Source organism: Hirundo rustica, chromosome 11 (assembly GCF_015227805.2).
Source record: "Hirundo rustica isolate bHirRus1 chromosome 11, bHirRus1.pri.v3, whole genome shotgun sequence".
In the NCBI taxonomy this organism is placed as follows: Eukaryota; Metazoa; Chordata; class Aves; order Passeriformes; family Hirundinidae; genus Hirundo; species Hirundo rustica.
In genome coordinates, this window is record NC_053460.1 from 7134079 (window position 1) to 7143986 (window position 9908).

A 9908-nucleotide genomic window follows, 5' to 3' on the forward strand; every position below is an offset into this window, starting at 1 on the left:
TTTGCCCAGTTTGCCCGGGGCCCCAAGGCCAGCCCAGCGATGTGGATAGTGCCTTCCTTCGACTGAGACAGTGCACAACCAAGAGGACATGAAACACCCTGGCTGAAGACATTTTAATTCCCAGCCCAGCACTGGAGTGGGCTGTTGTGAAAGGAGGAGGGCAGTGGCACGCACCAATGCTGGGGGCACAGGTTTGCACCCAGCACATGGGGTGCTGTGACTCGGAACCTTGGAGCCATCCTGGGGCTGGAAGAAGCAGCTCTTGGCTAACACTGTCCCTCCAAGACAGCCCCACGTGCTGAAGACAAGTTCAGCCAAGGCTGGCCTTGGCTCCTGCAACCTCAGAACCCACTCCAGAGATGAAACTGGAGGTTCCACCCAGTGCAGGCAGGATGTGGGCTGTGGCTAGCAAGAGTCTGGTGGGCTTAGGGGAGGAAAAAGAGACAAACTGCTCTTCCCAAGGGAGAGAAGACCTTTATTAATGACCAGGAAGATGATGAACAACTAGGTGATGGTGAGAGACCCAGGCTGGGGCGTTCTCACCCAGGTCAGGACGATGGCTCAGAGCTGAGCCCAGTCCTCACCCTGAGCTGTGTCAAGGTCTGCACCCCCAAAGAGCCCCCTTGGCCCCTCGTCACACTGAGACCACAGTCCTGACACAGCCCAGCTGCCAGTTTTGAGGACAATGCTTTTGTACCTGGCTGTTGCAAGGGACATCTCCTGCCCAGAGTGTTGCAGAGTGACAGTGACAGACGAAGGTGAGGGGTAGAAGACAAAGGTGAGGGGTAGAAGATGCCGTTTCGGGGATGATGTACAGCACACCCCTTCTTGCCAGGTCCCACTGCCATGGGTCCCCTCATTCCCTCCACGAGAGAGCTGTGCAGAGATCCTCCTGAGCAGTGGTCCAGGCTTGGCACAGCACCAGGGTCCTCCTGAGCCGCAGGTTCAGCACAGCAGCCAGCGCTGGCCGGTTCCCAGGGCTACCGGCTCAGGGGTCCCACTGCCACAGGGCGATGTGTTCCTGGGCTGCAATGGCATGTGTAGTCAGTGCCTCCCACCCCAGGAGAGACACAGAGGTCTGGGCAAGGCTGGCAACAAGGGACAGACACAGCAGAGCTGGGGACTGGCACCTCCAGGGCCCAGCACAGCCAGGAAAGCACAGGAGGGCTCCCAGCCGCTCACTCACCGAACTGGCAGATGTACCGGTTTCGGGTCTTGCAGCGCTGGTCGTTCCAGTTGAAGGCGGCTGACGCTTGCATCTCCACACAGTTCCCAAACCTGTGTCCCACCAGGATGGTGGTGAAGCCAGCCAGAAGTGACACCATGCAGAGTTCGGTGTCCTCTAAGTCCACTTACCCCTGGTTGTCTGGCTGCCCAAAAGCGAAGCTGGTGAACGAGGATGGCTCACCCACATCCCAGCGGAAGGAAGCCTTGGATGTCTTGTAGGTGAGACCTGGGGGAGCAGGAGGTGGGTTGGCATGTCTGCCAGCACCCCGGGCACCCTGTACCCTGGCTAATGCTCACCAATCCAGAAGTTTCCAGTCTCAAAATCAGTGTCTGTCACCCTGTTACCCATCTCCAAGCGGCTGAGGTAGAAAGCCAGGATGTCCTGAACCTTTTGGTTTCTTATCTGGGCCAGCATCGCTCCTTTCTCCTGTGAGGAAGGGAATGAGTCTGCCTCACCTGCATGGCACAGCACCGCTCCAGGCAGAGAAGAGATGCCCAAGGGAGGCTGCAGTCACTTTTCAGCTGCACAGAGATTCTCATAGCACCCCAGGAGTTCACCTGGCATTTAATTTTGGCTCCATAGTAGGTGTCGGCTTCAGGGGACACCATGAAGCAGTCACTGTCTATCCGCACGTCACAGGCATGGAAGGGGAAGTGGATCTTTGCTGGGGACACAGATTGGAGCAGGTGGATCCTTGTGCCAGCAGAGATGGGCCCACAGAGCACCCTTTGCCCCACTTTGGGGTCCCCTGCCACCCCCGTGGATCCCTGATGCCACCTCACAGCATGCAGGTGGGCACAGACTCACTGCCACACTCAGCTCCACCGTAGCCCACGTCGCAGAGGCAGGAGCACTCCTCCTTCCTGAACCTTCCGTGGAGGCACTGCCCGCTGCACCTCACTGTGGGCACAGCACTGCATTAGCTCTGCAGCCCGTGTCCCTTCCCTGCGCTGGCTGTGCTGCCCACACTGCACCGGCTGTGCCCACGCAGGCCCTGCACACACCATGCACATGCATGCCCTGCAGCAGCCACGCAGAAGCCTCTGGAGGCTGCACGGTGCTCTCTCACCTTGGCAGTACCTGCCCGTGTAGCCGGGGGGACAGGTGCACTGGCAGCTGCTCATGTCGAGGCGCCCGCTGTTCCTGCAGCTCATGCGACACGGGTTCCTGGGCACCTCTGGAAACACCAGAGTGACAGGGAGGGCATCAGGGGTGGAGGCAGCATCACCAGGGTCATGCAGAGGCTGTGGTGATGGGGCGACTCACCGCAGAGCCCGCCGCTGTGGTCCCAGGACTTGAAGCAGCCAGAGAGGCCAGCGGTGCAGAGGGAGCACCAGGGTCCCTGCTTGTAGGGCAGGATGGGCGTCCCGGCCACCTCCCAGTTGCCCCTGTCCCCACAGGCAGCTGGAGGAAGATGCCCCACCCACCCGCGCAAGCCACACCCCTTTCTGGGTCAAGCCACACCCACATCTCAAAGCCACACCCATTTCTAAATCACCGCCCTGCCTTCCTCCCCTAGCCCCGCCCACTTCATCCATAACCCCGCCCAGAACATCCAACGCCTCCCGCCTCTCAAACACAGCCCTCTTTGCATTTCCAAGCATCACCCAGCCCCACGCACTGCAGTGCACATTCCCACCCACCACCAGGACAAGCTCTCCGCCCCATCCCCTGCCGCACATCCTATAGGTCAACCCATGCCCCTACCTGTCGAGACCCCACCCACACGCCAAGCCCCGCCCATTGGCACCAAGCCCCACCCCTCCCGGCCGCACCCACCACGCCCCGGCCCCACCCTGCAGCCCCTTACCCCGGCGAGTAGGCGCAGGCGAAGGCCTCGCTGGGGCCTTGGGGGCCGGGACAGCGGTGCCGGCCGCAGCCCAGCTGCCCCGCTGTGGCCCACACCAGCTGTGGGAGAGCGTTTGTCACCGGGGTTCTGGATGCCAGCCGCCCCCCTGTGCCCCTCGTGCCTACCTGGGTGTAATGGCGGCAGGTGGCATTGCCGGCGCAGCGCCCCGTCCTGTAGTCGTAGCGTCGTCCCTCGGCAAACCAGAGCTCCAGCACGGCCCCGAAGCCTCCGGTGCCCGCCGGCAGCAGGACCTCGCTCCAGCCCAGCTGCGGGGCTGGTGGTGGAGCCGGGCCCTCCAGGCAGCTGGCCGCCCGTGCCCCCGCCTGCCGCCCCAGCTCCTCGCTCCACTCCTGCGGGGATGAGCGTGAGCCACCCAGGGAACAGCCCAAGGGGTGTGGGGACCACCAAGATGGACAGTCCAGGAGGTGACTGAGGGCAGGGGACCCCTCGAGACCAGCCCTGCCTTTGGTGTGTTCAGGTGTGAGGCGGTTGGAGAATATCAAAGGCCATCACAGGGAATGGGGGACCTCACAAAGGACTCCCAAGAGCCAGCCCTGCTGCGTCCTTGGTACGCGCCGGCGTGGGGTGATTAGGAGGCATCAGAGGGACATGGGGGACCCCAAAAGGCGCCTCAAGGGACCAGCCCTGCTTTTGGTGTGCCCTGGATGTGGCAGTGCCGGTGGCATGCTCTTCCCCAGGGGCCCCACACCAGCCAGCTTCTGCTTCATTAGCGTGTTAGCAAACTACTGTGTATCACCCATGGGCTGTCCGCCTCTCTGGCCGTGGGGTGGAAGGAGGATGTGACATCGAAGGTGGGGGACACGGGATCTGCAAGGGGGCTCACCAGCTTCTGCATGTTGGCAGCAGGGGGCTGCACTTTGCTCCTCAGTTTGTTGTGCAGTGAGAGCACCAGGAAGGTCTCCTTCGAGCTGAGAGCTGGGGGGAACAGCAGGGGATAGGGATGGGGCCAAGGGGGCTGAGGGGTACAAGTGCCCTCCCCGTATCCCTGGCTATGGCCGGATCCTTCAGGGGGCCGTGGGAATTCCCCCTGAAGGGTCCGACTGCAGCCAGGGATACCGGGAAGGCACCCGGGTCTCCATGGAGATTTGAGGGGAGAGAAGAAAGAGCTTTTGGGCTGGGAGCACAAAAGGGGCAAGGGGCCGGGGGGCGGGCAGCCCGCTGGGCCCCTGTCTCACACGGGTGGGCTGACTGCCAGGAATGTACCCCCTCTGCTCCCCTGCCTCTGTCCCTCTGTCCTGCCAGGATCCAGACCCCACTGGGCAAGACCCATCATTAGCCCCCATCACCAGCTGCAGGATCCCCAGCCATAATCCATCACTAGCTCCATCCTATTACCAGCCCCAGAGCCCCCTGCTTCCATTGCAACACCAGCCCCAGAGCCCACAGCTCCATCCCATCACCAAGTCCATGCCCCTTCTCCCAGCCCCATTCCATCCTCAGCCCCCATCGCCCACCAAGCCCCCGCTGCCACCCCTGGGTGTCCATCACCCACCCAGTCCCCCACACACCTGGTCTGGCCCAAGGGGACGGTGCTCAGGGCGCACTCACCCCCCAAACCAGCTGCCTCCCAGCCCCGCTGCCGGAGACGCAGCCCCTTTACCAGTTACCTCCCGGAGCCAGCGGGGACAACTTTTCTGGAGCATCCGACCTCATCTCACCCACCCTCCACAGCAGGAGGCTGCAAACCAGCAGGACCGAGAGCTTCATGTAGGTCCCGGGATGGGGGAGCAGACTCCCAAGCTCCGGAGGGAGGACTGGGGAGAGCCGAGCCGCCCCGCAGCAGCCCCGGCTTTGGGGCGAGCTCGGCCGCGCTCTCCGGCGTGCGTGTGTCTGGCTGCAGGATTTGATCCTATTCAGGACTCCAGACAGGCACCGCTGGGCAGCGGGAACAAAAGCTTGACGGGTGAGTAATAGCTCTGTCAAAACAGTTGCTCGCTGGAGCGAACGTGGCAGACAACTCCCGGGGCCCCGGGCTGCAGCCCCGCCGGGATGTCCCGCAGCGGGGTCAGCCCTCCGTGCTCTGCCCCAGCCCCGCTGCCGAGCCGGGGTCGGGCTGTGGAGGCGGCAGGAGCAGGGGTCGCAAGCGGCGCCCACTTTGGGACACGGGAAGGCGAGGGGCTGGGGCAGCAAGGGGGCCCCTGCTGCCGGCCTTCCTCCTGCCCCATGAATTAAACATGCCGCGGAGGTAACACACACCGCTGCAGGCATGAAGCCAAATACCCGCTCCGGAGAGCCGGGCAGCGTGGTTACAGGGTGGGAGGATGTGAGAGCCGGGGGCCCGGCTGCGGGAGAGACGCTGGGTCCGAGGGAGCCGTGTCTCGGCAGGCACCTGGAGGTAAGCAGGGGTCCCACTGCCCAGGCTGCTCAGGGAGCTCAACAGCACCATGAGAGCTTTGCCTCAGCACAGGGCTCCCAGAACCCATGCCGGGTGCTCCCCTGGCACAGGGCACAGATGTGGCTTCAGACATCCCTGCTCAGGAATTCTGAAATGCCACAGGCATGAGGGACTGGGAGCATCCTACACACCAGCTGTGAGGGCTGAGCTGGGTGTCAGCATAAACCCATGGTTAAATGCTTCAGTTCCCTCAGCCTGAGTCTAAACCTGACCCTGGCCTGAACCCTGGCACTAATGCCAATGCCAACCCCAATTCTCATGCAAACCCTCCTGCTAATATGGATCTGAACCCTTGGCACTGATCTTTGCACTAACATTAACCCTAACATAAAACCCAACTTTAGCCCTAACAATTTCTTTAATGCTAATAAAAACATTAAACTTAATGCTAACTCCAAACCTAACACTAACGTTAATCTCAACTCTAATCCTAACCCTAATCCTAACCTCATCCCTAGCCCTAATGCTGACTCTAACATTAACCCTGACCCTCGTGTTAATGCAGACCACAACACCAACTGCACCCCAGCTCCAGGCTGCTGTGGCACCACGCTGAGGTTCCCCTCTCAACTCCAGCCAGGGCTGAGCTCATCCCAGCAAAGCTGTGCTGAGTCCAGTAGAGTCTGCAGCATTCCTGGGTTTACCCTTCCCAGTAGCCCCAGCCCCAGCAGTGAGCAGGACCCCTGCACAGAGCCTAAAGTCATCTTTTCTCCTAGGAGAGTTTCCCAGGCTTAGCTAGTGCGTGGGATTAGCCTCATCCTGCATCTCTGCGTGCCGGGGAGCCCCAGAGCCAGGACTGGCCATGCGTTGAGCCCGGCACCGCCGGTACCACCGTAAGTGCCGTGACAGCCACCGCCTGGCCCCGGTATCTGCTGGCCCCGGGACATGAAAGGCCCCAAAGCCTCTGATGTGCAGAGAGGGAAAGGAACGGAAGGGAAGGGAGAGGCTAGAGCCAGTGCCAAGGGGAAACTTTCCTACAGCTCGGCCTCAGGCAGGGGAAAAACCAACAAACACATGGGCACAGGCTGCGGATAAATCCCAGCGAGTGCAGGAACGCGGCTGGGAGCTGAAACGGACCGACAGCGTCTTGCCCCTGTAGTCAGCCCCAGCATGATGCTCCTCATCCCACTGCCAGCCTGGCTGGCCCTGGGCATCCTGCAGCTGCCCCTTGGCAGCTCCCAGGTAAGGATCCACCTTCCCTCCCCTCCAGCCCCACAGCAGACCTCCCTCTATGGGCTGCTCAGCACCCGCCTCTCACACCCCAGCACCCCGACAGCAGCCCAGAGTGGGGGATATGGCACAGCCACAGCACCTGTGGAGCTGCCAGGGCCAGGGGGGTGGTCATGGGGCTTTTCCCCTGAAGCAGTGAAATGATGTTAAATGCACTCAGGGCGTGCAGCTTCTCCACAGCATCCAAGTGGCAGAGCAGGACTGGGAGGTGGGGGCTGAGGCTGGAGCAGATACAGAGCCAGGGTCAGACCCCAGCTGGGATGGGAAGGGGCTCTGTCCAAGGCAGGACATCCAAACCAACCCCAAAGATGCTGCCTGCTTGGAAGGAACGTCCCAGGCTGTGGCAGGGTGGCAGGGGAATCCAGCAGGTGACTGGGGTGTCCCCATGATCCCCCAGGAATGCCTGAACTGGCAGCAGGCGCTCAGCGTGGTGCGGCAGATGCAGAAGCTGCTGGTGGCACAGGAGGCTGCCCACCTGCAGGGCACGCGCGGGCTCCGGCACCAGCTTTCCATCCTGCAGAGCCGCCTCCAGAGACCGGCCACCAAACGCAACGGTAATCCTGGGTGACATCCCCATGGGTGACATCCCCATGGGTGACATCCCCACGGGGCCAGCTCTGATCTCTGGACCCACACAAACAGCCTGGCCAAGGGATCCCCAGCTCCCCGTCAGGCTGGGGTTGGCTCCAGGCTGGCAATGTCCATCCCCACCCATGTCTGTCTGTCCACAGAGATCTGTCCGCCGCTGGCAGTGCCCCTGAACGGGCGGATGCTGGGCCGGAGCCTGCGGGTGGGACACGAGGTTCACTTCGTCTGCGACGCCGGCTTCCGGCTGGTGGGCTCGGAGACACGCGCCTGCCGGCACAACCGCACGTGGAGCGGCACCCAAGCCTTCTGCAGAAGTGAAGTGGAGCAGGGCTGGGCTGCCATGGGCTCTGCCCTTCCGACGGGCTCCTCAGCCACCCTGAGCTGTGGGGTTCCATTGCTCTGCCCAGAGCCTGCAGCAATGGGCACCGGGGCTGGGCAAGGATTCCCTTCTCCAGCTGATGCTCATGTTCTCCTTCTCCCTAGGTATTGATGACTGCTCCAGTAACCCATGTGCCAACAGTGGGACCTGCGTGGATGGCAACCAGAGCTACACGTGCCTCTGCCCCCCAGGCTGGTCAGGCCCCAGCTGCCAGAGCCCCATCTACTCCTGTAGGTGCCTGGGTTTGGGATGTGGAGGATGGGGATTCTCATGGGGACAGTACCTGGCCACGCTGCACTTGTCTCCCCCTTCCCTGGCAGCCCCCTGGAACCTTGGCCCCCACCATCTCCCCTTGCGTGTGACACCTGCTGTCCCTTGCAGACTGGGTGACACTGAGCAACAGCTCCTTCAGCCGCCAGCCCCGCTGTGCCGAGGGCCGCTCGGGCTCCCGGCGCTGCAGCTGTGACACTGGCTTCCAGCTGCAACCTGGTGGCGTGTGCCAAGGTAAAAGGAGGGTGAAGATGATGGAGGGAGGGAACCAAGGCTCGGCGGCAATGGGACCTCTGACCATTCTCCATTTTGTCCACCCTAGATGTGGATGAATGCCAGCTCTACCAGTCCAGCCCCCAGACGCAGATTTGCCTCCATGACTGCCTCAACCTCCCCGGCTCCTATCGCTGCCTCTGCCCCCCTGGGTATCTGCTCCATGCTGACCGCAACGCCTGTGAGGGTAGGAACACAGGGTGCAGGGCAGGGAGCCATAGGAAGAGGGGTACAGTGGGGACAGTCCCATTCACCCCGTGTCACCACCACAGACGTGAATGAGTGCGCTGGGAAGCAGCACAACTGCAGCCAGGGTGACCTCTGCATCAACACCTTCGGGGGCCACCGCTGCGTGCGCCCCAAGTGCCCCCCTCCACGCCACAACACCAGCTATGTCAAGACCTCTGCCTTGTGAGTACCGTACTGTGCTTGGCCCGGGCTGCGCCGTGCCCTGTCCCAGGGTGATGGGTCCTGTTGTGCTCTGGGGGCTGTACTGTGTCACCCAGGGGCAGCAGGGGGAGTGCCAGGCAGCACTGGTAGCAAATTGCCACATGGGGTGCTCAGGCGTGCTTGGCAATGCTCCCTGATGGCCTCGGGATGCTGGGGGTGTAGGTGAGAGCACCCCAATAGGTGGTGGCTTTGTCCAGGATCCTGGCCCCTCTCAGAGCCCCAGCCTGGGGAGAATGATGCTGATTTTCCTCTGCTGCGCACCCATGAGGTGCCATCAGCTGCCTTCCAGCAGTCCCAGCCATCCCACTTATGAGATTGAACTGCTTTGTGCCACCCCAATAGAGGAGCATCCCTGATCCTGACAGATTCCTCCTGACAGGAGGCACATCTGGCTCCCTCCCTGGCCTTCAGCTGGGACTGTGGCACCCATCCAGTCCCAGTCCCAGCCTCAGAGTGTCACCCAGAGCTGTGTGCCTGTGAGCCACGGCATTTGCCTGGCTGAAAGAGGGATGAGGCAGAGATCCGATGATGGGCGCGCTTGGATGTGGCTGTCTTGGGTTGCTCTGCCACAGGACCGACAGCAAGGCTGCAGATGCTGCCCGAGGCACGGGCTGGGCTTGTGTGCAAGGATGAGGGCAGCTCCCTGGGGGCCAAACCACGGCACTGAGCGGTGGCACCCTTCTCTCCTGGCAGCCAGTGCGAGAGGAACCCCTGCCCCATGGAGAGCCGAGCCTGCCACCTGGCTGCCAGCTCCATCTCCTTCCACTACCTGCCGCTCCAGGCCAACCGCACCGTGCCCCGCGTCCTCTTCAAGATGTCCACCACCCGCTTCGTGGGTGACAGCCTGCGCTTCGCCATCACGGGCGGACGGGGCCAGGGCGTCTTCGCCGTAAGGCGCTCGGACCGGCAGACAGGAGAGCTGCTGCTCACCAGCCCCGTGGCCGGGCCAGCCACGCTGGAGGTGGAGCTGGAGATGAGCGAGTTCTCCCACAAAATCCTCCTGGGCAAGCACATCTTCAAGGTCACGGCCTTTGTGTCCCCTTATGTGTTCTGATTCCCTTTGGAGGCAAGGGTGGGGCCATGCCAGGGCCTCTCCTGGGGAGCAGTGGAGCAGGTTCAGCTCAGCAGTCCCAGTTTTTGTCCTGCTGGAGATGTCCCTCTCCCATAATGCTTTCTCATAGCCACCACAGCAAAAACTGTGTCCCTATAGGAAAAACCCCATGGC

The 9908-nt window shown here is 62.1% G+C and overlaps 2 protein-coding genes across 2 annotated transcripts; one reads left to right on the plus strand and one right to left on the minus strand.

The window, feature by feature from the left end:
- Positions 1-582: 582 nt before the first annotated feature.
- On the minus strand, positions 583-4805 carry LOC120757921 (C-type lectin domain family 18 member A-like). Its single transcript, XM_040075646.1, has 12 exons — positions 4706-4805; positions 3922-4100; positions 3203-3427; positions 3039-3136; positions 2495-2616; positions 2298-2405; positions 2036-2128; positions 1786-1892; positions 1525-1654; positions 1357-1453; positions 1187-1278; positions 583-1026 (listed from the first exon to the last, which is right to left on the minus strand). Exons 1-12 carry the CDS (start codon positions 4803-4805, stop codon positions 989-991), a joined length of 1389 nt encoding a protein of 462 aa, XP_039931580.1. The 3' UTR covers positions 583-988.
- A 1801-nt stretch (positions 4806-6606) lies between these two features.
- Positions 6607-9863, plus strand: LOC120757859 (fibulin-7-like). The gene is made up of 8 exons (XM_040075517.2): positions 6607-6675; positions 7121-7277; positions 7455-7625; positions 7795-7920; positions 8072-8194; positions 8283-8420; positions 8506-8644; positions 9377-9863. Exons 1-8 carry the CDS (start codon positions 6607-6609, stop codon positions 9735-9737), a joined length of 1284 nt encoding a protein of 427 aa, XP_039931451.1. The 3' UTR covers positions 9738-9863.
- The last annotated feature ends 45 nt before the right edge of the window (positions 9864-9908 follow it).